The sequence below is a fragment of the Barbus barbus genome, assembly GCF_936440315.1.
Source record: "Barbus barbus genome assembly, chromosome: 20".
NCBI lineage: Eukaryota > Metazoa > Chordata > Actinopteri > Cypriniformes > Cyprinidae > Barbus > Barbus barbus.
Window position 1 is genome coordinate 26,408,106 of NC_136748.1, and position 27,464 is coordinate 26,435,569.

The following is a 27,464-nucleotide window of genomic DNA, read 5'->3' on the forward strand; positions in this document are numbered from 1 at the left end:
AGATATATAAATATATAGGAAATAAAGCTTAATTTAATTTAACTGACTTTGCTAAAGAGAAGTGTTGAAAGTTTATTTACCTGCATCAGCAAATATCAGTTCAACATGTACGAAAGGGACAGAACATAGTCATAACCCAAGTGGACATGTCTCCATATGAGAGCCCACATAAGGCAAAGCTGAAAATTTTAACAAAACATTTACTTTTCACAGTAAGCTCTGGTTTGCTCTGTTATTTCAGCAACCCTCACTAATGTAGACAACACAAAGTAAACAAAGACATTAAACAAAGCGCAATAATGTGTAAAGTTTTGATTATTGCATTCAAACCTTTCAAGCACCACTCATATATGGATACGAGGCATATCATTATAGACAAATATTCACATGCACCACGTGTAAGTGCAGCATTTTTACTGCTTCCTGAACCCTTTCAGGATGGGGTAAATATTTTCAAAGGCTTCATAGATCTCTGACCGCTCTTTCGCACCTAAAAACCAAAATAATATGAAGAGAATGAGTTTTGTCAAACAATTTCAATGCAATGCTTGGAATAGTAACCAAAAAATGAAAATTTGCTTATGATTTGGATATTTGTTTTTTATAAACATGCAGCTTTTTACTTCAAAGATGTTAATTGATGAACTGGAGCCATGTGGATTACTTGTAGATTATTGTGATGTTTTTTCCAGCTGTTTAGACTCTCATTCTGACGGCACCCATCCATTGGTGAGCAATTAATCATGTAATGCTAAATATTTCCAAATCTGTTCCAATGAGGAAACAAACTCTTGGATGGCCTGAGGGCGAGTACATTTTCAGCTAATTTTTCATTTTTGGGTGAACTATTCCTTTAAGATTGGACTATGTGAGATTAGACTAGTGAATCAGACTATATATCAACTATACCTGTGAGCACAACTTTTCCAGACACAAAAATCAGCAGCACAATACGTGGCTTCACCATGCGATATATCAATCCAGGAAACAACTCTGGCTCATAGCTGGAGGGGTAAAATGGTTAAAGACAGATGTTCCAAGGCCACTTATATTGTGGGCCAGTAACCATCAAACTTAATTATGACAGACAGACAGATGCCTGTCCAGACCTGCTGAACTGCTGGTGAGTGAGGACCAGGCCTTCTAAGCGGATAGGAAAGCAGACGTCACAACTTCCAACCATGTTTTGGATTTTAAAGTCAAGGAATTTGGCAGGGAAACCAAGTTTCTGTACCACCCGGGCATATTTCCGTGCAGCAAGGCGAGATTGCTCCTCACTGCTTGGAAAGATAAACAAAGGGAAAGGCAAATATAGGGTAAAAGACACATGTGAGACTAACATAGAGCTAAGTTGATCTATTTTACAGTTGTGCAACCCTAATGCATTATAGTTAGAGTTCTGAATATATATTATGTATACCTCTTGGCCCCAGTGCAGACCATTTTCCCAGAGCTGAATATGAGAGCAGTAGTTCTTGGTTCACGGATCCTCATTATAACAGCAGCAAAACGCTATACATAGGCAAAGTTTGGAGTTATGCTACTGAAAAATGCACCTAAAACAAAGTTAAAGGAAGAGTTCCCGCCAAAATAGAAACTCTTGTCATTTATTTTTACTCATCCTTATATCAACAGCATACAGAATAACCAATGACAAAATTTACAAGAACTTTTCCTTTAAGAAAGCTACACAAATGTGTGTTTTGTATATGACTTTATACACTTCTAAATAGTGTTGCATATATAAACTACAGTAGAAAAGTACCTTTGGGTTGTATTCAGCATTTCGAGCTTGAAGTGCAATGGATTTGAGATTCAGAGGGCAAGCAAGGTTCACTGTTGACACAATATTCCTGTGTATGATCAAAAACAGGTTTGGAAATATAGTATATGCAATGGCTGGTGGTTCAAAAGTAATAACTCTATATTTAAAGACGTGCAAAGGATTCTATTGTAACTAACTTACTACAGACATGTGGTTTACTTAAATCATGGAGTTAAAGCATTTTATACATTTTACAAAAATAAAGCTTCCAAAATTTCCCCAAAGAACCTTTCAGTGAAAAGTTCTTAAAATAATAATTTCTTCTTAGTGTGAAGCACATTTTAATAATCTAACCTTTATATAATCAAACCTTTTTCCATTATAAAGAACTTTTTGTGGAATTGAAAGGTTGCACAGATGTTAAAAAGGTTCTTCATGGAACCCAATAAAGAACTTTTGTTTTTAAGAATGTAGCAAGTTTTGGGATTATATGATGCCATAAGATGTTAAAAAGAATCCCGGATACACATACTTCCCATTTTTTCCATAAAATGCCTTACTGTAATTGCGGGATGATGCCTGAACTCTCTGCCACTGGGGTCATGGGGGTCATAGGGGTCATGGGAGTCATCGGGAGATTGAACTGCGAGGCGTTTTGTGCAGAATTATTGGTGTCAGTCTCTTCCTCTGTCGACTCTCTCGGAGGACAGTCGGTGTAAATGCCGCTGTCTTCATTCCTGCTGAGATTCTCAGCCTGTGACGGCTCATCTTGAGCACCCAGTTCATCTGGTAAGAAGCTCAGGTCCAAGTCTTCAGTGAGATCTTTCTCTTGAGAGGTTAAAGAAGACAGGAAAGAGGAATCTTGGAGCTGTGGAGCTGGATCCTGTAGGCCCAGATCCCCCTCAAAGATGTAATCAGATGCACCCTTAGGAGAACAACAAAAGATAACAATAATACATTATAGACTTAAAAAGCACCATATATTGTTAAAGGGAAACAAACTTCCAAATAAATAAATGAATACATAAATGACAAGGACATTTTTTTAAATAAATCGTTTAAATACATTGTTAACATTTTAAAGTGCAATATTTTAGTCATATTTTAATTTAATTTGAAACATTTTATTTTATTAATTAGTCAATTTTTTCCATTTCTATAGTAAGGTTTCAAATGTATTTATTTATTTGATATTTCCTCTTAAATATGTTGATTTTCTTATTTATAATTACTTCATTTGTTATAAGAGCATGCAGACTTGAGTGCATCTCGATAAGATTATGTTTTCGGCTAACAAAGACTTCATTTGGCATGGCATTTCAGCCATTTATTTCACAACTTACAGCAATAGACTCGTCAAAATAATTTTCGAGAGATGCCTCCTCATCCATGTTCCTTAAAGTCCATTGGAAGAAATCAGATTTGCAAAAAAATCCCAACAACAGTGCTGTAGTGTTACCTGTGGATGTAATCTAATTGGCGTCAAGTGTGAAGCTACTCACAGAGGCGTGACAAATCAGGTCATCGAAACTAATGAGTTAGTTCTCAAAAAAAAAAAATTTAATCAAACAAAAAATATCTATTTTTGTTGCATTTTGCGCTAACAAAATAACCCTTTTTTGTTACTTTAAAAACATAAATAAATATATTTTCCTGAAGTGCAGTCTCCGGCCAGTAGAGGGAGACAGAGACGACGCTGTTTTGCGCATGAGCAGAAGTCAAACGTCGTGAAAGCTGCATGTGAGCTGTCACATATCATTTCAAAGCATTAATAGTTTATTGTATAGTATGAATAGGTTGGCATGCATGGGAAGAAATTATATTATGGGTATTTTAAGCAGACGGAGGCTTGGGAAAAATCACTAGTCAGTATTAGTTTTATAGAAATGTGGATAGTGTTATGGATGCAGTTAAAGAATGCTTGAGAAATTTCTCGGGGTGAGTTTATATTAATATTTGAACACTTACAATAATCATTCATATGACCATAAAAAACAGACAGACAAATATATATATATCGATAATTTTCATGCAATAGAATATTTACAAACTACTTATCATTTTTTGTTAAATTATATATTTTGGTGCAATAGAAAAATATATCTTCTGCACCATACCATATCATATGTTCATAACATACCTTACCTCTTAATTAAAAGAAGTATGTAAAATTGGGCTAAATTGTTACAAAAACAATGTTACTGTAAGGCTGTTTTTTGTGCATGGCATGATGTTAAAAACATTTTGTTGAAATTCTTGTAAAGACTTATATCAGTGTCTTTTCTTCCATAGAGCTTTATCTTCATGATGCAGTGCCATACTTGGACGGGCCCCTATCTCCACTTCAGTTTTATCGTGACTGGATTGGTCCCAACAAGCCATGCATCATTCGCAATGCCTTCAGTGATTGGCCAGCTTTGTCTAAATGGAACCCCACATATCTCAGGTGAGCCAATCAGATGATCAGATCAGCCTGAGAGTTCTAATGTATTAACTTTACACCCCTGTTTCTGCAAACTTTTTTTTATCATATTTGTGCAGAGAGAAAGTGGGCTCCAAAGTCATCAGTGTGGCTGTCACTCCAAACGGATGCCGTGAACGGGGATCGCTTTGTGATGCCAGAGGAGCGTCAGATGACCTTTAGCTCTCTGCTGGATATCATTGAGGAGAAGGTGAAGAGCAGTGGTGTGTTTTACGTTCAGAAGCAATGCTCAAATCTGACTGAGGAGTTACCGGAGCTGACGGGAGATGTACAGACTCACATCCCCTGGATGAGTGAAGCTCTTGGTAAGTCCACACATTTTGCATTCAGTATCTACTTGAATGTGCATTTGATTGGAGAATGGCTGAATAATGTGAAATGTGGATTTTTATCATTTAGGAAAACAGCCTGATGCTGTAAATTTCTGGCTTGGGGAGGAAAGCGCTGTCACATCGAGTGAGTTTGTCTTCATTTGTTCGTAAACGTAAAATATTGTAAACTTTTAACCAGCGGACCAAAACAAGCATTAACATTAAAAATATTAAATTCACCCCCATCAACAAATGTTTTAGTTTTTCATTAAAGAACCAGAATTTCCACAGAAATCATATATGAGGAATAAATCTTATATATGAGGCAGCCTCATTTTAAAAGTATGAATCCTTGATATGGAAAAGTCATGTAAATGACTAAAATCATAAAACGACATGGGTATTTTAATAATGAATATCCATTTTTCTAGCTAGGGCAAGCTCTAAAATATGTTATTGTAAATTAAAAAATATATTTTATAATACCCTTCTCCATGTATACACAGGCCTTTAAATATTGTTGTGGACAATAGGGGGCAATGTAGTCAAAAAGATTGAAACCCACTGCTTTAAACACTAATTTATGTAAGCAAACACCTTTTTTTCTCTGTAGTGCATAAATCTCATTATGAGAATCTGTACTGTGTGATCTCTGGACAGAAAGAGTTTATTTGCTTCCGCCGACTGATAGACCTTGCATACCCTATGGTAAGAAGCTGTTTCTTTATCCAGCTATTTTATTTTTCTTGCTTAGCTTGAAAACTGAATGCTTTTTAACAAGAAAATGGCCTCAGGAATATCTATTGGCATTGTGTATTATTTCCTCAACATAGAGCTTTACCAGCCAGCGACATACAGACAGAAAGAAGACGGCAACTTTGAAATAGTAGATGAGGAAGATTCAACCAAAGTGAGTTCATAATTTATAAATGCTTATTGAAATGCAATTGTATACTTTACATTCATTTTATGATTATGCATGTTAGAAATATGTTTTAAAACCTTTATAAAAATTAATCCTGCAATCTTTCAGGTGCCCTGGATACCTCTAGACCCCCTGAACCCAAATTATGAGCCATATCCCTCCTACAGGCTGGCTAAACCTCTACTCTGCAGTGTGAAAGCTGGAGAGATGTTCTACCTGCCCTCCCTGTGGTTCCACCACGTTAGACAGTCTCATGGCTGCATAGCGGGTTGGTGATTTGACCGCTAATAATATTGCAAACAATACCAACGTGGCTTGCAAGTTTTGTTCTGTACTTTACTTATGTCCTACAATGAAACTAATCATGAATGAAACTGCTCTTTTTGTCTCGACAGTGAATTTCTGGTATGATATGGAATATGATATCAAGTACAATTATTTCCAGCTTGTGGGGTCCTTGACAAACACTGTTGGATCACTGTGAGACTGTTCAAAGGTGAAGATTTGGTTGATATAATCAATTATCAACAGCTGCTGGCTTTACATGTGGAGACTTCTTGAGATATGCATGTGCATTTTTTATGATATAGAAAATATATTGCAATAAACAATGCAGTTTAACATGTAATAAATACAGTTTTATTTGTTTTATGTTCTCTGAGAGATTTCAGGTGACAGATTGTATAAACACTGAGAATAGAAACACTTGACTTCGGTTTGGAGCAAAAGGTAAGACAAAGTCACAAGTTTCCAAAAAGAAACAGTCTTAGAGAGCACTGGTCCATCTGTAATGCTAGAAAACATCTTGATCAATTGACAATAGGCTAGATGAAAGCAGAGCTGGTCACCACAGAGATAGCGCTGAAAGCGGAAGGTTTGAATGATTGTTCATGAGGAGCAGGTCAAGCATACAACCATGCATTCTAGTTCAGGGAGAGAGCCAACCCTAAATTCTGCCTTTCATCATGCATATGTAGAGTATTCATGCGGATTCCCACACAGTACTTTTGTTACTGATGCAATCCTACTGTACGGTTTTCACTTCTGCTACATCACTAGCTAGCTAAATCAAATCTGTTTGGGCTTACGTTATATCATTTTTCATCTCATGCATTTTCAGTCTTGCTTAAAGCCATAGAACTTGTCATGATCTGGCAAGAGTTGCATACAATAATGTGTGTAAATAAATCTATTTTACCACAAGACTGCCAGTGCAATCTGCCATTGGTGAAAAGGGTATGTAAAAATTTGCATTATTGTTGCAATTGCACATTTTGCATCTTTCATTGTTAATAAATTTGTACCAAAAGTACAAGAGAACGTGATAGAGGTGGAACTAAGCATCAAGACAATAAATACAATTTATGCATTTCAGACACCAGGCAAGTTGCAGCTGAACTAGTTGCAGTGCTGACTTAAGCTGGGTGTACGCTGTGCAACTTTTTTTTTTTAAATGTCAGATCATACAATGAGACACCTGTGAGAAAAAGCCATGTCGACAGTATTTTATGTCAGGCTCTATGATATAAATCTTTGGTCACCACTGACGACATCAAGCGATCAAAGACTGTTAATTTGTCCCGTCGACAAAAAAATCTTTTAAGATCCCAAAATCGTGCAGTGTGCACCTGGCTATAACTTAGATTTGTATCAGTAGAAGAGCTGGACACTATAAAATATGTGCAGGTCCATTTATATAAGAAGTTACAGTACACTTAACATGTTACACCATCATTTTGAATTAAGCTTAATGACAAAAAAAGTGCCTTACTGTACATTATCAATATTATCACAGAAAAAGAGGAACGGTTTCAAGCAGAGGTCAGAGAGCCAACACCTAAACCTAGTTAGCAATGGATTGTGGGAAAGACTGGAATACAGAGTGACTGTTTTGTTTAGCTCTTGGGAAAATAACAGCACATCACATAACAATAAAACACCTTTAAGAAGTCATACGTTTTTCTGTAAAAATGATTTTCAGGATAAGGTTATTTTCAAAACCAAAGTTGTCAAATTTGTAAACCGTTCTCATAATTTGTGCACAAAAGTTCAAAAAACATTATCTACTTGGTTATTGCAACTCTATCAGTGTCACCAGAACAATCTATTCAGTTCAGTGTTTTTATGGCAGTTTTGTTTTTGTCACAATCTGCAACCTAGAATTAATCAATTAGAGGTGGACAACATCCTAATATCACTGATCATTTCGATATATAACCTGCTTGAATTACAAATGCCAGATTCATTTCTTCAAGCAAATTGCTGGTCGAGATTAAGGCACCCGTATCCATGAGACAGTTACCATTCAAGTACAAGAAATTCCTGCAAATAAAACAATACAAAATCATCCTTCAAATTACCCAATTTTTTCTCTGGCACCCCACCTGACTGCTGGGCATCAGGACATTGATACTATCCAACAAACAAACATTGAAGAGCCTCTGTGCGACTCGTTGACCTATCACATGAGAATAAATATAAACCCCAACATCCCAATTCAACTTGAGAGTATCAGCACAGATACAACATACAGTATAAAAATCATTCCATAATAAAAGGTAAAAGTGAGACAAATCTGCCTTGCTAAGACTTCCAGGGATACCGGTCCCTTCGAAAGAGAGCACTGAGAATTTCTGAAAATATCAAACACAATGTTCAAATAAATGGTGGTTGCTGGAGATTCCTCTCAACAACAGTTTGTTTTTACACATGACAGAATAGTGTATCCATATAAAACTGCTTATAGACGATATAACCACTGAATCCATTTTGCTGTACCATGCAGAAAACCATATAATCAATTACTCTCCCCGATGCAGTGTAGGTCATTCAAAAGTTACGATGGCCAAACTATCTGGATGCGTTTTTAATAGCAGGGCACAACATTTTGCAAAGGGGTGAGAAAAGTCAGGGGTGTGCTGCTGCCTTAGTAGCATGCTAAACAGGGAGGTAGAATAGTGGAATTTCTTTTCAATCTCTTTATTAAAAGCTCCTCGATATTTAAAAGAGTCTGCTGTGCAGTCTCATGGCTTGGTATCCTGTTGCAGCCACAGCGCACTTAGAAATCAGATTTTGTTGTCCATCCTCTTCTCCACTGCGCTGAGCAGCAGTCTGGAGTACTGCTCTAAAAGGGCAAGTGTCCTGTCGTCACCTAATGTTGCATCACTGTTAGCTAATGTGCGCACAGTGCAAGTGCTGGGAGATCTTGAAGGAGTGCATGGTGGCAGGCAATTCAGATCATCTCTCATAGCCTCAAATGCTTCGGCCAGCACATGTGCCATCTCCTGCTGCTCCTCACTGGAGTCGGTGGAGTTGCTTAGCTACAGGAGCGCACACACATATGTAAAGTTAGATTCAGTTAAGGCAGACGTGTGGGCTGAAGTGCAGCCTACTCTACAATTACATGTGAATGTGGCCAAATGATAACCTACCATTTTGTAGAGGTGGGAGGCTCTTTTAAAACTGCTTTGCAATTCATTGGCAGCCAGCCTACAAGAATCCACACTGAGAGATGTGTCTGCAGAGGAGAAACCGAGCTCTGTTAGAGTCATACTGTGCCTTAAAATGAGCTGAGCAACAAAAACATACAATTTTGACTGACAGCATACAAAGAAAAGTAAATCTGAGAACTATAATTCATGGAAAATGATTTTGTGCAGTGGTACTCACCACAAGTGATTTACAGAAATATGACATGGATTAACATCATTCGTTGTTCATGGAACAACATTCCAATTAACCAAGAACAACCCTAACCCTAATTTTTAAACCAGAGGGAAATGGTTAATCATAAGAACATTGTTGCAGGACCTTGTCCTAAAGACCAGAGGTTAATGACTGGTTGGTAGGGATGTTGTTCCAGATACAGTTTTGCTCCTGGAGTAGGGGTGGGCGATATGACCAAAATCACGATACAATTAATTTTCTTTCACGGCAACGATATATATCATGATATAGTTATTTTTGCTTTAAATAAGGCTTTTTTGATACCACAGAAATGTCATAATTCTTGTTACCAGTGTCAATATCACAAAAAACTAATACTAGCCTAAATAAAAAAAAACCTACAATAAAAAAGACAATTAAACCGTCAGTGATTAAATAAGAATAAATAAAAATAATTACAAGCAATAGGACAAAAAACTACAGTAGAACAAATAAACAAGAAATGCTACATACATTGTAATTAACTGTATAAAACACTGCATATTCTTCAGTGTGTAAATTAAATATATTTCTTCTTAAAGTTACAAAACTTATTTAGTCAAGAACAGTGAGAGAATGTCTCTCTTTTGTTGTTTGATTAACATGAATGACAGACAGCAGGAATATTAGACCGATGTCCCTTTAGGAGCTGCCCGGATCCAGTATACTGGTACATGTTTTCTTTCTCAGCTGTTTGCTTTCACTTAGGACTTAAATTACAGTGTTTAAGAGGATACTTGCAAAGATGGGCATTTTGACACATACAAGTGTGTGTATTTAACCGTTTAAGGCCTATAAAGAGGAAAAAATAACTATGAGCACCATCTTCATGTGCATGCACCTCTCTGACAGAGCTCAGAAACAGTCTCTCAGACATGCGCATATAGCGAAATGAGTTCTCTTTCACAACAAAACCCACCCAATTGCTACCCAAAACTAGCCCAATCGTGTAAAAATTGCGTTCCGGGGGCTAAAAATACATGTATTTGGTAGGGTTCCCCTGGTGCAATTCGCATTCCAGGGGCTAAATATCACATTATTAGGGTCACTTCAACACACGGACATGAAAATTAACCCATGGCAACAGTGTTAAAGTAGTCCGTGGACTTGGCAACACTGCCCTACTGTAAAATCAGAAGGATACCCTTGACGTAATCCAGGGGTGTCCAATCCTGTTCCTGAAGGAGGCCCCTTCCAGCAGACTTTAGCTGTAGCCCTAATTAAACACACCTGGACAAGCTAATCAAGGTTTTCAGGATCACTAGAAACTTCCAGGCAAGTGTGATGAAGCTAAACCCTGCAGGAAAGTGGCTCCCAGGAAATTGGACACCCAGAGGCGTCCAGACTTTGTCCTGGAGGGCCAGTGGCCTGCACAGTTTAGCTCCAACTTGCCTCAACACACCTGCCTGGAAGATTCTAGTATGCCTAGTAAGAGCTTGATTAGCTAAACTATGCAGAACAGTGGCCCCTCCGAGTTTGGACACCCCTGCCCTAACCTAATCCTACCCTAGAAATTATTAGTTAATATTATGCTGTTCCTGGCTTGAAATCTAAAAGAAGAGGACAATAATTTGTTGGTAGGAATGTTCCAACAAATGATGCTAATCCAAAAAGGTTCTACTTGTGTAAATCATGTTAATGTTTTGAGGATCGTCCATTTGGAATAGAAATTGTTTCAATGAGCAAAATACATGTCAAATAAATGGCCTATTAACTGGTTGAGTACCACTGGATTAGAGGATAGACGTTACAGCAAGTGTTAGAAGGAGCATGCCTCACCCTGCAGGTGGTAATGGTTAATGGGTGAAGAGGGTGAAGAAGAGATGAAGGATGTGATGGAGGAGGTAGAGGATGAGAGAGGCCAGAGCCATTTAGTAAAGAAGTGTTTAGACAGCCCAAGCCGTAGAAGAACAGAAGATGGAACAAGGGAAGACTGAAGTCCTGGCAAACCTGAATCTTGAGATCCTGAGGAAGACTGAAGAAGACTTAGACTGCACCGGCTCATGGGAGGGCACTCAGTCTTGGAGGTGTCCTCTTTTCTCAGCTCTGTGTGTGAGTGGAGTTCATCTTCCAATAAATTCTTTGTCTGGCTGGGAACAAGTACCATACTAAGCTCAATCTGGTCTGGGGTTTCAGATGGACTCAAACAAACAGCTGCGACCGGTTGTACAATGCTGTTGGACAGGTGAACTGCTCCAGGATTTGAAGAGGGAGTTGTGGGAGCTCTACTTGATGACTCCTTTTCCTTTTGTACAGGTTTGGGGGTCATGCGGCATGGCGAGAGGGAAGATAACAAGGGTTTATCTGGAAGAGGATTAGGAATGTCTATATGGAGTAGTGGTCGAGCACTGCCAGTCAGTTTGACCTGAAGACCTTTAGAGGAAGAGTTTCTAGTTGAGCCAGTGCTCAACGTGGGTGTGACTGCTGCATGGGGCATGGAGAGGCCTGGAAATGGGGATGCCGACGTATTAGGGGATGAAACCTGGGCAACAGGAGTGGTGGGCTTGCTTTGGGAGGTGCTCCAAGGGTTGGAAGTATCCGAACTTGAGCCCCGGCGTAGGTCTGAAGATCCTGTGTCTTCTAGCTCTAACACATTCAAGTTGTCACCCATAGAAACAGAGCGGGACATCTTGGCCATAGAGCTAGTGGTAGGACTCATGTAGGAACGGGATTTGGATTTGGTAGGTGTGGTGATGTCTTTTGGCAGGGCAGTCGTGGGGCTGATGAGCGGGACGGTAGGAAGGGAACGCCGTGGTCTTTGCGTCTGTTGGTGGTCTGGAGTCTGCGGCTGTGGATGGATTTCTTTAGAAGGACGACTGGATGTCTGGACCACATCAGCTGATCAGAAGAGGGAGGAAACAAGTGAATAATGTGAGTAAAGAAGACAAGCCCCATGGAGTAACTAATGCAAAACAATACCCTAAAACCTAAATGTGAAATACTCCATATCACCATATTGAGTAGCGCAAGTTCATGGAAGATTTACCCTCTGAGGAGATGTTGTGGATAGACTGAGCTTTCCTCATGCCTGCAGAACTGTTGTGACTCGCGGCAGCTTTAGCGACAGGGCTGATCAGTCTGCGGGAATCCATGATGGGTGTGCGTTTCTTCTGAATTAAACGTTGACCTGCTGTCCTCTCAGTTCCATGGGATTCCTGCTGTTTGCCTGGACTCTTATTCTCCATAAGGGGCCGCACCTCTGAGATAAGAGGCCGTACTACTCCACTGGTGGTTTTAATGTCACTGCTTTTGTTTGAGGGGAACAGGAATGGAGTTCTGGTAAAGAAAGGGCAGAGCATGGTCATGTTTGCCCCTCAGAAGTCCAAATATCATTGAAAATAGATGTCACGGTCGGAAGGGATTTGGTCAAAGGGTGACTGTTTCTTACCTGCTAGGAGAGTTCTGAGAGAAAAACTTTGATGACATGCTGTCAGAGATATTTGGAGTTACTCTGGTTGGACTTGCTGCCAAAGAAAAAGAGTATGAGAACTCACATTAACATTAAAGAAAAATGTTTTTAGCAAATTATGAACATGTACAGTGCAAACACCCTACCAGGGTTATTGAGGTCTGACAGGTTTGCAAAGTGCCTCTTGAGAAACGCCTCCTGGTCTGGGGTCTGAAGTACAGGAGTCTGAAACTCATTCTTCCTCAGGCTGTCCTCTTCTTCCTCATCAAGATCTTCCATATCCAGTTCTGACGAGTTTCCATCTACACTCAATGGCTCAGTCGGCTCAGAGTCTACAACGAACATGTGGAAATATACACTCCTTTATCTCAACAAGGATCCACTGCAATTACTGAAATGATTGTGTAAGTCTTCTAGTTTAGTTTTCTTAAATACCTTCTCCAGGGTGTTCGGGACTTGAGAGACGACTGCTAGAATACTCCATAGAGCAGGCGCTGTCTGGACTCTGCTTCTCAGGACAAGAGATCACTTTAGCACATCTCACTCCATGGGGCAACTTTTTCACTTGATACTCACTATGCACAAACAAAAAGAAGGGAGCGGACAGGAATTTGAGGATCATCTCAAAACGGTGTTTTGTATCATCTTATTAATTCTAACTGCACAATTAAAGAGATACTCCACCCAAAAATTAAATTTCTGTCTTAATTTACTCACTGTAATATCATTCCAAACCTGTATGACTTATTTTCTTAAACATAAAATAAGATAATTTGAAGAAAGTTAGGAACAGTTGTGAGACATTTCTCAAAGTAACTTTGTGCTCCACAGAAGAAAGAAACTCGTACAGGTTTGGAACCACGTGTGGGTGAGTAACTGATGACTGAATTTCTGTTTTAGGGTGGAGTATCCCTTTAAAGATAGTTTGTGTGAAATAATAAGAAATGTTAGGTTGTCAGAATTAATCAATGTATATTGAAAATGTACACCTATAGTGTAAATAAAATAAGCTACTAAGATTGTTTTTACTGACCTTCCAGCAAGACTGATTTGGTCTTCACATCCCTCAGGATACAGCACTTCTGTCTCTGGGGTTTGAGGGGACAGTTTGATGTAATGAGGACGTGCTTGTCCTCCTGGTTCATTCTCTTCAGGTACCTACAGAGAAGATACACAAGTCAAAAAGAGACAGAACAAACAAAGCAGTCTGCATTCATGAGCACAAATACAAGGCAATAATTTCAAGAGCTTTATTCATTCTCATTTGATTCTATTTTTTCTGTATTATATCTAAGACCTGTTGAAGACACTGCAGTATTATTCTACTGAGTTTCCTTTTTGTTGCAAGCTGGTTTATTATTGTTGCATCATACATTTTGAATTTCATCCAGAAAATTAACTGGTTCATCGGTTTAAGCTGCAAAGTGGAGCAGATTTATGCTGGTATAGTGAAAAGTTTAGCTCCATGAGACGATATTTGACATTATATCACATTAGAAGTGTACATATGTGTTTTATTTTCATATAAAGCTTACCCATGCGGCAATAGTCTGCAGACTGATGGTGCTGCCGAGTTCTTGGTTCCTAGGCGGTGGAAGATCTTTATGAATGTCTTGGGTTTTTCTGGGGAAGAGAGGCATGGCGAACGACTCCAGCTGCCTCAGGTCCAGCATGGACTTCACCTTCAGATCCATACTACCCAATCGCCTGGACCAGCGCCGTCTTGGTCGTGGACCTGAACCCTCATGTTCACAACTGTTGGACTGCTTGGTAAGAGAGAGAATGTATGTTAAAGAGCATTAACAAAATGAGAGAATCAAAGCTAAAATTACACAAACTTGTCACAGACTTTCTTACCTTCTTCATGTGGGAATTGAGTGTGTTGCGTTTTTCTTCAGATGATCCTTGCAACAGAAACAAACACTAATATTAGAAGCTCACAAAGCTTCAAATAAACATTTGGAAGAAGTCTCGCCCAATAAAATCACACAACGTGACCCAGCCCAAAAGAGCCGGATACAGTATATATAACTAACCAAACCAGTTTAGTAAGACTACTGAAGAGTGTTGGATACATTACCCGTGTCCTCGCCACCACTGCTGCCCGATGACAGGTGAGGAAACATCTCATCTTCCTCTTCAATGCCCTCCTCTTCCTCCACATCTTTGTCGCTGTCGGACGACATGGTGCCAATGACCGGGGCACTGTGGATTTCTTTCCTTGTGCTGATACAAAACCAGAAAACATTATAAAATCACCATTTTGACTTGTGTAATTGCGAAAGCAACACATTAGACTGACTGGCTTTATACCTAAGTGTGTGTTGTTTATTTGGAGGGGTCTTCTGAACAGGTTTGCTGTTCTGTTTCAGGTCTGAAATCCGTTGTCTCATATTGATGGTCAATTCAGGACAAAGCCTCCACACAAAGATACAGCTGAACACACAACACCAGGCAAATTTAACATTGTAAAATGGTAAACCGATTAAAAAAATGGATTCTTCATTTGAGAAATTGATGACTTCAGAATATCTACCTGTCTCCCGACACAGATATCAGATGTTTACAGTCATTAGTAAACTTCATTCCTGTTACAATCTCTAAAAAAGGACAACACAGAGCTTAGAATGCTTTAAAAGGGTTTCTTTAAAATACAGCATTATAGTTGCATAATCTCACACAGAGTTTATCTTACCAGAATGGCCAAACATGGTGGCCACACATTCTCCAGTGTATAAGTCAAAGATGCTGATGTTTTTGTCTGAGCAGCTTGTGGCCACATAGAGACCAGAGGGATCCGTCTGAACCTGATAAACACATTCAAGCATATGACTGAGATCAAAAGCAGTATCTGAATTCATTTAATACCTAATCTTTTCTTTCAAGGTCTGCCTACCTTGATAAGGGTCCCGTCCTCCCCTTGGGAGCCCTTGTAGACTTTCTTCTGTTTGCCATTGCAGATGTTAAAGATCCTGCAAATAAAAAAGTAGCAGAAACCTTTTTTTTTATATTGAAGCAATTGCAACATTGATAATAATAAGAAATGTTTCTTTAGTAGCAAATCAGCATTTTAGAATGATTTGAGGGATCATGTGACACTGAAGCCCAGAGTTATGACAGTGAAAATTCAGCTTTCCCATCACAGGAATAAATTAAATTTTTAAATATGAAAATAAAAAGAGAGTTACTTTAAATGTTATAATATTTTACTGTATTTTTATTAAATAAATGCAGCCTTGGTGTGCATAAACTTCTTTCACAAGACATTTAAAAATCTTACCAACTATGTACTGTATTTTACACCCTTCTTTTTTGAGCCACTTGGAGGCTCTACGCCTTCATGCCTTCAACTGCCATTCCTTACAGCGGATCAAACAAGAGCACTGCCAGCTTTGGGAGGAGCAGAACCAATGAACCCCTCAGGCTTCACATGACTTACACGAGGAACAAAAAGAGTCTGTGCCCATTAGAGGCATTGAAAACCCAGAATGAGCTCCGGTACAGAGGCCTACAGCACTGACTATAGACTCTATTGATATATTTGTTTAGGTCAGGCCTTCTTCTTTTAAGATCATTCATTGTCGCTGCACCAAACAGCATCGAAAAGACGCTGCTTCCAGTGAGAATGACACAAAAGCAGTAAATGGCCGGCTGAATTATACACGACATTCCTGGCATTTTTCTTGCCCACAGTGCAGAATAAATTTGCTGTCATAGTTTGAATGAACAAAAGGAAAACAGTTGCAAGTCATGCGCTGTGCTGGTTCCTTCCTAATGTTGCCCTTTCGTGTGGGACAGCACAGTGAGTCTTACAAAACACAATGAGGAAAAGAGTGCCAATATTGAAGAATATAAAGAGCAAAACTTGAAAATTGTCAAATCAGCAGGAGGGTGAATCTCACAAAACTGCCAAACACATGTCCAGGTCATTAAAGAAAATAATAATAATAAAAGAAAATATTACTTTCCTTAAAATTACCATAATTACAATGTAAAAAAAGTATATTATTTAAAATATTATTTAAAAAAATGTATATTATTTAATATAATACAAAATGTATACACTATAGTAAAATGTGTTGTACAGATATCAGTTTTTGATGATTATAAAATACTATAATATAGTAAAACAAAATTACACACAAAAAAAACTAAAAAGGAAAATTTGTTGGGGAAAATGTTTAATTACCATGAAAATAATGTCATAAAAAAGGCTAAATTTAATTAGTTAAATTAGTTTTCACTTTAGAATTAAAATAAGACTTCTACATTCACCAAGTAAAACAATCACATGATGAGACAATCAGATTGTCTAATGACTTTAGTCGGTCAGGTGTCTCGGACAGTACAGACAGGCTGACTCAGAGTGTGTGTGTGTGTGTGTGTGCACATGGTCTACAACATGCTAAATGTGACTGGATTAACCAGTCAAGCCTCTAATGCTGTCCTACTGTACAAACACCTGAGTGATAATCTGCTAACGCTGTGAGCACAGCTACAGATGACCGTAACACCTGTCAGATGAGGTCCAGATACTGTATATATAACAACCGTCTATACAGTCATAACCTCATAATTGAGTCAAGATACCGTGAAATTATTAAATTACAGAAATTAAAACACATTGATGTAATTATAGATGGAAAAACACGTGCTCACAATAATACAAACACATTAGCATAATAATAGATTTCCTGGAAGACAGGCTCAACTAGGAGTTGCACAAAGGATAGGATAATAATAATAAACAACAACTACTACTACTACTATTAATAACAACAATGCAAAAAAAACAAACCTGATGCTGCGATCCTGACATCCAATAACAGCGTATTTCCTTGTGGAGTCGATGTCCATGTCATACAGAGTAGTCTTCCTTACTACGTGATGAGTGCGTGTGAACGCGGTTCCCTCCTCTGTCTGTTTTGGCATGTTTAATAATTAGTTCAGTGCAAAGAATAACCAATATAAACACTACTTTAATTTTTTTTTCTTAAAAAAAAAAAATCATAATTCATAATAATGTTAACGAGTTCATTATTCTTCCTGGATGTTTTCTCCAAAACGAGAATGAAAATGATCTTTAAGCATAATATTGTGGATCTACAAGCGGCCTGTTAATGATCCCTGATCCTGGGTCACATATTGAGGTCAGAATTAAACTGATTTAAGTTCTGCAGGTGATTTTCAGTGGCCTATATTACAGTTGCACAAGCTCCTCAAGACATCACGTCTGATCACTTGTCCACTCCATTAGTTTATTCCACTATTAAATCAATTGTCCACCTTAATCTGGTTTTATGTTTGGATTAAGGGTTTTGAGAAGCAGATATTGGAGTATATCTAATATATCTAGTAAAATATTGGAGTTCAGAGGAAAACAAAGAAAACTCTAATTACTAAAACATGAGACATGGAAAAAATGTCTTCAGCATGAGGAATTGTCTACAATTTGAATACCACCACTTCCATTGATAAGTTAACTATTCTTCTCAGCCATTTTGATGTTAATGTCGGTTCTTACTGGATAATATTTAATTCTATTAATTGTTTTGTGAATTCATCTCAGTAGCTTCTAATTCTTAATGTTCATTCAGAAACATACTGAGACTCTTCAAATCTGATATCTCAGGATTCATTTAGGACGTCAGAAGTGCTTCTCTGTGTCTCGCACTTAATCACTGGCCGTTGGTATCTCATTTGCAGATGGTGTTAAGTGCTTGTGTATCTATTTTAATCAGGTGTTCTTTGAAGCTCTGGTAACAGTTTCTCGAGGCCTGAGGAATCTCACAGCTCTGAGTCAGGACTCAATGATAGAAATGCCACTCTTTCAATTTTAAAGATGTCCAATGAAAACGTCAGATTATAGTAAATAATAAACACCTAAATGTGACAAAGTGATCTCACCTTCTGTGCCGTGCGGAAGTAGATGCTCTTATCGGCACCGCAACTGATCATCCTGACTTTCCCATCGTTGGCTGAAACAAAAACAAAGACGTCACACATGAACATTTCCAGCATTTGTTGTTAAATAAAACTTGGCAAGGCTGTCAAGATCTCACCAGCGAATCGGACAGCAGTGATAGAGGAAGAGTGTTCATCCAGTGTTTGCAGGAGGCAGTATTCCCGATCCGCATCCAGAACATGGATCAGTCTGTCTCTGCTGGCGGTGGCCAACAGTTTCAGCCCTAAACACACATATATTTAATACGTTAACACTCAAATATTTAGTAGCACAACCATTTTTAACATTGATAATAATAAAAAATATTTCTTGAGCAGCAAATCATCATGAATGATTTCTGAAGGATCATGTGACATTGAAGATATGTAATGATGCTGAAAATTCAGTTTTGCAGCAAAGGAATACATTTTAAAATATATGAAAATAGAAAACAGACATTTTAAATTGTAATAACATTTCAGAATATTACTGTTTTTACTGTATTTTAATCAAATAATTAGAGCCTTGGTGAACTTTGGTGAGACTTTTTTTTAAAGACATAAAAAAAACACTGACTCCATTCTCACACACATGAATTTTTGAATGGCAGTGTACATGAATACAATGTTCATTTAATACCATATGTGACCCTGGACCACAAAACCAGTCATAAGGTTAAAATTTTTTTAATTGAGATTTATACATCATCTGAAAGCTGAATAAATAAACTGTCCATTGATGTAGGACAATATTTGGCTAAGATACGCCTATTTGAAAATCTGGAATCTGAAGGTGCAAAAAAAAACACAATATTGAAAAAAATCGCCTTTAAAAGTTGTCCAAATGAAGTCCTTAGCAATGCATATTACAAATCAAAAATTAAGTTTTGATATATTTATGGTAGGACATTTACAAAATATCTTCATGGAACATGATCTTTACTTAATATCCTAATGATTTTTTGGCATAAAAGAAAAATCAATCATTTTGACCCATACATTGTTGGCTTTTGCTACAAATATAGCCTACCCGTGCTACTCATGACTGGTTTTGTGGTCCAGGGTCACATATGTCATTGTATAATCATCTGATACCATTACCAGTAGCCCCTAAGTACTTTTCTGTAAGGATACACCAGCCAAACTGCATTTCTGAAATGGTGTTTAAAAGTTCAATATCCAGTGAACCGTTTCTGGTTTTGTTCTCACGCTTTTCACACCACAAGCTGATTCACTAACACGGTGTGTTCATGTGTGACTTCACACAGTCAAGAAAAATATGCAAATGCATCTTAAAGTGCGAGAACAGAACATGATATGTTTTTGCAACACTAAGCAGAAGAAATGAGCCAGATCATGTTGAAATGAGTGCTCATCTCTGTCAAAAGATTCCCATCTGAAAGCTCTAAATATTCTTACAGCTGCAGAGCAGACACACAAATGATAATGTGATGTTCTTCGCTGCAAAAACTAATCAAAATGCAGCTTGTGAGAATTACAGATCCTCACAGGCCATTTAGAATGAAGCAGTTGTTTTCTGAAGTGCATGCTGAAACCAAAAGAGGAAATCTACAGAAGACAGTCTCATGGACAGATACTGTATCTGGAATGCAGACTGGGCAGTTTATGCTAGTGCCTTTTGAATTTACCCTTTTTGTAGATTATGGTTGAAAAGCCATTTTTGACCTGCTATATCGGATGGGATCAATGGTCTATTAAACTGAGAGAACCCTATCACAGTGTCATGAAAGAGCAGGAGAAGAAAGCAAGCAAGAAGGCAAGATTGTGTACCTCTATGTGTGTTCTAGCAGATGTTCTGTTTCTCATCGAGCTGTACTCAATGTCTGGCCTTGAGCCTGATATAAACCACCAGCTAAAGCAACACATGCTAAGCACAACTTCACACTGAACAGCACTTAACAGGGAAGATAATGACTCTCAATACGCCTGTTCTAAACCCCCAGCCCTGCACAGAGCCTCAAGAGCTTCAGAAAACTGGAGAGAATTACACTATTCTAGTTAGTGTGGTGGTTGGAGGCATTTTCACTGTAATAGGGAAGAAAAACTCACATGGATTTACACTGAAAAAGGGACCAAAGTATTATTGCTGTTGTTAACTAAAACAAAAACTATAAAAAAAAAAAAAAAAAAAAAATTTAAGTTCTCTTTATTGAAATAAATCTAAAAATAAAATTAAACGTAATAAATTTAATTATTAAAATTTAAAAATGAAAACGTTTTCTTTATTGAAGTAAATAAAAAATAAAATTATGAAAATTAAAAAGGTAAAATAATAAAATTAAACAAATAAATGTAATAAAAACATTAAATAAATAAAAACTTAAATTTTAAAAAAATTTAACAAAAATAAGAAATGTTGCCTTGGCAACTACCTGAAATAAAATGAGGCTAAGTTAAAATACTAAAATTACTACAGCTAAAACTGAAATAAAAACACAGAAATATTTTTAAAACAAATAATATGATAAAAGCCTATAATAAAATCACTAAAACTTAAACTAAAATTAAAATAAAAAGTGTAAATTTAAAAATGAAAGCTAATTCACAAAATTAATAAATAAATACTATAATAGTATAAAACTAATACTAAAATAACATAACTACATAATTGTTTTGGGACATTATCACAATGATAATACCATGGTATTCTATTTATACCATATGACTGTACCTTAGTACTGCTACATTTTTTTTGTAACGACTGACAGCTTCCAAGGAATATTATCTTGCCATTTTGGATCAACTATTGTTTACTCAACTATTACTGGTATGTCAGTTTCCTCTAACCATGTCACGTCAGCATCTTATATTTCCTTTCAATAAAGCTCTATCCGCAGCATCTGTGGCATGCTGTCGATTACAACAAAAAATGGTGCCACTGATAGTTGCATATTTTAAATGTTTACACACAGTGCATACTGATGCATGATTTTTGTTGTTTTTAAAACCTGAAGCACAAGAATCATTTTCTTTGGTAATTGACCGCATGTCACAGATGTTATCGATAGTGCTTAAAGCTGATTTCTGTGCTACTAGCATCACAAAATTTTATGATTTTTTTCAAACAGGTTTCCTGAACATTACCCTGTCTGCCATTGGTTGAAAAACAGGTCATCCCGCCCAAAACTAAGCCAATGTTTCTGTGTTGGGCTGGTTTTGAAAGCAGCACACGAGTCATATTATTTACACTTTTTAAAGAAAGATCAATTCAACAAATGACTGACTGTTGTCTCTGTACATTAAGCTGGGACACTGAACATTGAAACATTTTAAGATTATTAGCTTAATATTGAAAACATGACTTCAAATTTAAATTGAACCTGTGAAGTTTACACTGGAAAAACTAGCTGTAAACGCTGCTGGTGGCATGTGTGTGAAGTGGCGACTCCAAGGTTACAGAGCATCTGCTGAGCATCTGAGCTGAATCAGCACTTCCTTTTTACTGGGGCATTAAGCAGCACCTCGGTGCAGGATTAATTAGCTACAGATCTATAAAAAGTTCAATAAATAAAAAGCACTCAGCACTCACCAGTCTCGGGTTTTGAGTACTCTAGACACAGGATCTCAGAGTCGTGGGCCTGAACGTCTAGAATTTCCTCCATGCTCTCCAAATCATGGATTCTGGGAACAGCAGAAGTTCAGTTGAGGGTCTGAGTGTGAAGTTTAACTAAAAATGTTTGCATTTTCTGAAGAATGACATAGTATAATGCATTGAGAATGCTTTTGTAATACATACAGTCTTCATAGAAAGTGTAACATACAGTATTTTTCCCACATGCATGTGATACCCAGTACACAAAACATTGTCCTTTCCATTAAAACCCTCAGAGGATCAATTAACTCAAATCAATTAGTGTAGAAGTGTTAAGCAGACATGTGAAAAACAGACCTCAGTGTTCCAGTGCGGTCCCCTGATGCCAGGTGCAGTCCGTCTGGGCTCACGCACATGGTCCTAATGCCTGTCCGGTTCTCTGAGGTCTGTGGGTCGGTCTTCTCAGAGTTACTGGAGATGGTGCAGTCCATGTCCAGCAGGGTGGAGGTGTTGCTGTCCATATAAATGACCTTCTGGAGGTCCTTTGGTAACAAAAAATATATATGATAATTTGTGACTTGTTCATTACACTTATACAGATACATAAACTTAAATCACTTAAAATGCATGAATATTGTCATGTTTGACAAAATATCAAAGCAAGCATCATCTGCAAATCTACCAAATCATAACTAAGTAAACATTTCTGTGCAATTTTTGCAATTATTTTTAACCCACCTCATACTGAAGTTTGACAATGATATAGTGTCCAAATATGCCATTTTAATTTTGAACAGTATTTCTACAGTTTTATAATTTACTATCTCACAAACTTCTCTGTCTTTGGTCTTTGAAACCGCTCACTTCTCTGGTTTTTGCATTTAAAAGTTAGATTTTTTCTTTAAAATGAATGCCATTTGATATGATAAGTGAAATGTTTGTAGTGTGAGTTAAATATCTAATTGCCTTTAAAGGTCAGACTTGCTGATAGTACAGTAGCTGACTTTTTTTAATGAAAATATGCAGTTTATGAAAGAAGCGCTGACTGTATCAGTTCACATTAACACCCTAAGTATGATACTTGTTTTTCACAGAAAATACACTACAGTTAAAAAGTTTAATTTTGAGAGAAGTTTCTCTTTGAGAAAGAGAAACTTAACTTCTTTGAGAGAAGTTTTCTTGGTGAGACGAAATGCTCACCAAGGCTGCATTGATTTGATCAAAAATATAGTACAACAGTAATATTGTGAAATATTATTATAATTTAAATGAGCAGTTTTACATTTCAGTATATTTCAAATGTAATATGTTCCTGTGATGCAGAGATGAATTGTCAGCATCATTACTCCAGTCTTCAGTGTCACATAAGGCTTCAGACATCAATCCACTATGCTGATTTGCTCAAGAAACATTTCTTATTATTATCAGTGTTGAAAACCATTGTGCTGCTTAATATTTTTGTTAAAACCGTGATGCATTTTTCCTTTTTTTTATTTTTTTTACAAAAGAACAGCATTAACTTAAAACAGAAATGTTTTGTAACGTTATGTAGAAATCTTTACTCTCACTTTTGATCAATTTATTGCATAGTGTATTTATTTGCAATAAAAAAAAAACGTCTCAAAGAAAAGACTGGATTTGTTTGAAGTCTTGAGTTGCCAGAACTCACATTGCTGATGACGTTTCGGCTGAGGGTGGTGTTCTGAGCGTCTGTGTTCCAGAAGCGGATAGTATTGTCAGAAGAACAGCTGAGGAACGATCCAGGAGACAAACGTGGCTGCTCTCCATCCCTCGGCTCTGGGTACACCTGCAGGACAAAGGAATGAAAAGTGACTCAACCTGACAAAACACACAGCATTACATCACACAAACTCATACATAAAAACAAATACAGGTGTATTTACTTTAATGTGGCATTTAAACTCTATTAGGCCATTAACAACCAAAAAACAAAGGAGATGTCTTACTGGCTGTTAATCACACATCCTCTTTATACATACAAACAATATCCATCTAAGTGATACACAGGGACATACAGTATACAGTGCCCTCCAAAAGTATTGGAACAGTAAAGACAAAATTGCTCTGTTGGCTGTGGAGTCAAGACATTTACAAATATGATTAAAAGATTAAAAGATTAATATGAGACAAAACTACAGAATATCACATTTTATTATTGGGTGATTCAACACACAGATGTTTTACCAGCTAAGAAGTTCAGCACTTTTAGAGTTTCATCCCTCTATCTGATGAGAGCAGAAGTATTGGAACAGTTGCCTCACGGGTCTTTCTAAGTGATCAGCTGTGTCCTGTTGCATTAATTCTTCAGATATTAAAAGCAGGGAATGTGTCGTATCAGTTATATCCATTACTTCTGTATTCTGAATCTTGCATTCGATGATGACACACACAAACCAGGATGAAGACGAGGGAGCTGACTTTGAGAGAAAAGCAAGCAATTTGGATGCTTAAAGAAAAGAGGAAGTCAATTAGAGCTCTAGCAAAAACAAAGGGCATGGAGAAATCAAGAGTTTGGAAACCACCAGTGACACCAGCAACCAACAATGACCTGATCGGCTGAGAAAACAACAGTAGTTGATGACAGACAAATCATAAAAGCTGTGAAAATGAATCCTAAAAGATGTGTCTATAAAATCACCAACAACTTCCAGAAAGCTGGGGTGATGCTCTGACAATCTACTGTCCTCAGGAGACTTTGACACAGAATTACAGATGCTACACAGCAAGATGCAAACCTCTGACCAGCACCAGAAATAGAAAGACAAGATTAGAGTTTGCAAAAAAGCACAAAGGTGAGCCAGAAGAGTTTTGGAACTGTGTTTATGGACCGATGAGACAAAGATGAACCTTTATCTAAGTGATGGGAAAGCAAAAATGTGGAGAAAAAAAGGATCTGCAACGATCCCAAGCATACAGCCTCATCTGTAAGGGGAAGTCGTGGCCTAATGGTTAGAGAGTCGGACTCGTAATCCAAAGGTTGTGGGTTCGAGTCTCGGGCCGGCAGGGATTGTAGATGGGGGGAGTGAATGTCCAGCGCTCTCTCCACCCTCAATACCACGACTGAGGTGCCCTTGAGCAAGGCACCGAACCCCCAACTGCTCCCCGGGCGCTGCAGCATAAATGGCTGCCCACTGCTCCGGGTGTGTGTTCACGGTGTGTGTGTGTTCACTGCTGTGTGTGTGCACGTTGGCTGGGTTAACTGCAGAGCACGAATTCCGAGTATGGGTCACCATACTTGGCAGTATGTCACTTCACAACTTCACAACAATCTGTAAAGCATGGTGGAGGTGGTGTCATGGCATGGGCATGCATGGCTGTCTCTGGAACAGGCCCTCTCAACTTTACTGATGACTTAATGTATGATGTCAGTAGCAGAATGAATTTGGAAGGGTACAAAACCATCTTGCCTACCAATATTCAAGAAAATGCCACCAGATGCATTGGGAAGTGCTTCATATTGCATCAGGACAATGACCCAAAACACCCTGCCAGTTCAGTCAAGGAATTTATAAGGGCAAAGAAATGGAAAGTCTTAGATTGCCCAAGTCAATCTCCAGATTTAAATCTGATTGAACATGAATTTCACCAGCTGAAGAGGAGAGTAAAGGCAGAAACAAAAAAAAGTATTTCAAAGGATGAGACCAAGAGTCTGGTGATGTCTATGGGTCACAGACTCACTGCTGTGATTGTGCTCAAGGGATCTGCAACTAAATAATAGCTTTTAATCTTTTATATCTGCCTTATGTTCAACTGTCCCAATACTTATGCTCACATCAATGAGTGGGATGAACACTAAAAGTGCTGTTCTTTTTATTTGGTAAAACATGTATTTGTTGAAACGGCTAATAATAAAATGTGACATTCTGTAGTTTTGTCTCATATTCATCTTTTAATCATATTTGCAAATATCTTGACTCCACAGCCAACAGAGCAATTTAGTCTTTACCGTTCCAATACTTATGGAAGGCACTGTATAGTGCATTCTGGCTTTGAATAGGATAGCATTTTAATGAAAATCTGCCTTTATTATTTTTTATTACTTAACAACTATTTAAAGTAATAAGGTATTATCTGGCCTATTTTCAATATAGTCACAACTGAAGCTGTCTGATGAATATTGTGCAACAAAACTCTTTAGCTGACACTATATTCACAATAATTCAGTTTTATCATTGATTATATATTTAGGCCTGTACCAGTGGGTTCTTTAGTATCAATTATATAGTCATAGTTTTTGTTAAAATTTTGAATTACCTTTCATTTTTACATTTTGTTTTCAGTTCAATTTTAGTTTGTTTGAATATTTTTTTTATTTTATTTTATTTTTTTTAAACATCTTATAAATAATTTTTATTTATTCCTATTAGCTGATTTAGTTTTACTTCTTTTTTGTATTTCTGTTAAAGTTGTTTTAATGGTTTTAGTTTTAGTTCAGTATAATAACCCTGACCTGTAATTATGGACATATTTCAGGAACTTTGATGAGGTCACAAAATGCCAGACAACTAAAGAAAGACACAACAAACCAAAAGGGAAGTCACAGTCATGAATCATGTGATCTGATATGAGCACACAACCCACGACATAACCTGGAAATACAGTACATACTGCATGTAGACAAATCCCACAGGATGTCTATTACAATGAACGAAAACACAGTAAAACACCATTCGCCTGGTACAAAAACAGCAAACTCATCACATTCCTGACTGGATAACAGATATAAAACAAGGTATAACAGTTACAAGCAAGACTGAAACCTACAGCGGGTGGGTTTTTATTAATACAACAATTAATACAAAAACATGAGGCTCAAATACAAAAGAACTGCCTCATATTATTTCAGCAGGAAAAATGTCAACACACAACACAATGAAAGGACAAAAACAGACAAAAACATGCTACCACACACACACACACACACGTCTCAGAAGTCTGAATACATTTGACTGAATTTTCTCATAATCCTAAAAACCTTTCTTGTACTTGAAATGCATTAAATTCATTTTGTTGGTAACTATGCATATGCTATAATGCACGGGTCGGCAAGTAAGTTTGGCATCGGGCCAAAAAAAAATTTCACCAGTCAAAGGATAATTAATTTAAGATATTAACTGATGAAAAATGCAACCAGCATTGCCTGTGACTGACTGTTACAATGTATTCTGTAACTGGTAGTGAGCTGTTACTCATTAACAAAAAGCCACATTTGTGAGTATCAGAGTATGTGAGCGGAATGGAGTGTCAACAATTTCCCTCCGAGCATTTAATAATCACTCCGCACTCACTGATATCAGAAACACCGCTCCGCGTCTAAAGTATTTCAGTATGTTTGAAATATCACAGTTCT

At 37.4% G+C, this 27,464-nt stretch overlaps 2 protein-coding genes and 1 pseudogene across 4 annotated transcripts in view; 1 reads left to right on the forward strand and 2 right to left on the reverse strand.

Moving 5' to 3' along the window:
• Positions 1-413: 413 nt before the first annotated feature.
• On the reverse strand, positions 414-3,156 carry tbpl2 (TATA box binding protein like 2; the record flags this gene model as incomplete). The annotated part of the gene is made up of 7 exons (XM_079444075.1): positions 414-490; positions 910-1,004; positions 1,110-1,280; positions 1,421-1,512; positions 1,766-1,853; positions 2,326-2,690; positions 3,109-3,156. 7 exons carry the CDS (start codon positions 3,154-3,156, stop codon positions 414-416), a joined length of 936 nt encoding a protein of 311 aa, XP_079300201.1.
• Positions 3,157-3,589: 433 nt separating this feature from the next.
• On the forward strand, positions 3,590-6,020 carry LOC306886766 (bifunctional peptidase and (3S)-lysyl hydroxylase Jmjd7-like; annotated as a pseudogene). The gene is made up of 8 exons: positions 3,590-3,593; positions 4,058-4,211; positions 4,307-4,552; positions 4,647-4,703; positions 5,172-5,266; positions 5,392-5,472; positions 5,545-5,751; positions 5,879-6,020. The product of its transcript is annotated as a bifunctional peptidase and (3S)-lysyl hydroxylase Jmjd7-like (transcript).
• Positions 6,021-6,102: 82 nt separating this feature from the next.
• mapkbp1 (mitogen-activated protein kinase binding protein 1) overlaps positions 6,103-27,464 on the reverse strand; it is a 58,587-nt gene continuing 37,225 nt past the window's right edge. The window contains exons 10-30 of one of the 2 annotated variants that reach the window (XM_079443831.1): positions 23,763-23,900; positions 22,451-22,635; positions 22,091-22,182; positions 18,660-18,785; positions 18,505-18,575; positions 17,396-17,517; positions 15,494-15,569; positions 15,293-15,404; positions 15,134-15,197; positions 14,911-15,033; positions 14,678-14,823; positions 14,455-14,501; positions 14,133-14,360; positions 13,631-13,755; positions 13,033-13,172; positions 12,744-12,929; positions 12,577-12,652; positions 12,175-12,464; positions 11,139-12,026; positions 8,915-9,000; positions 6,103-8,803 (exon numbers count right to left, since the gene is read on the reverse strand). In XM_079443831.1, coding sequence (XP_079299957.1) covers positions 8,549-8,803; positions 8,915-9,000; positions 11,139-12,026; positions 12,175-12,464; positions 12,577-12,652; positions 12,744-12,929; positions 13,033-13,172; positions 13,631-13,755; positions 14,133-14,360; positions 14,455-14,501; positions 14,678-14,823; positions 14,911-15,033; positions 15,134-15,197; positions 15,293-15,404; positions 15,494-15,569; positions 17,396-17,517; positions 18,505-18,575; positions 18,660-18,785; positions 22,091-22,182; positions 22,451-22,635; positions 23,763-23,900 — 3,576 coding nt within the window. In that variant the 3' untranslated portion in view covers positions 6,103-8,548. Of the gene's footprint in view, positions 8,804-8,914; positions 9,001-10,967; positions 12,027-12,174; positions 12,465-12,576; positions 12,653-12,743; positions 12,930-13,032; positions 13,173-13,630; positions 13,756-14,132; positions 14,361-14,454; positions 14,502-14,677; positions 14,824-14,910; positions 15,034-15,133; positions 15,198-15,292; positions 15,405-15,493; positions 15,570-17,395; positions 17,518-18,504; positions 18,576-18,659; positions 18,786-22,090; positions 22,183-22,450; positions 22,636-23,762; positions 23,901-27,464 lie in introns of both variants that reach the window. The other variant, XM_079443830.1, reaches the window with a different exon arrangement.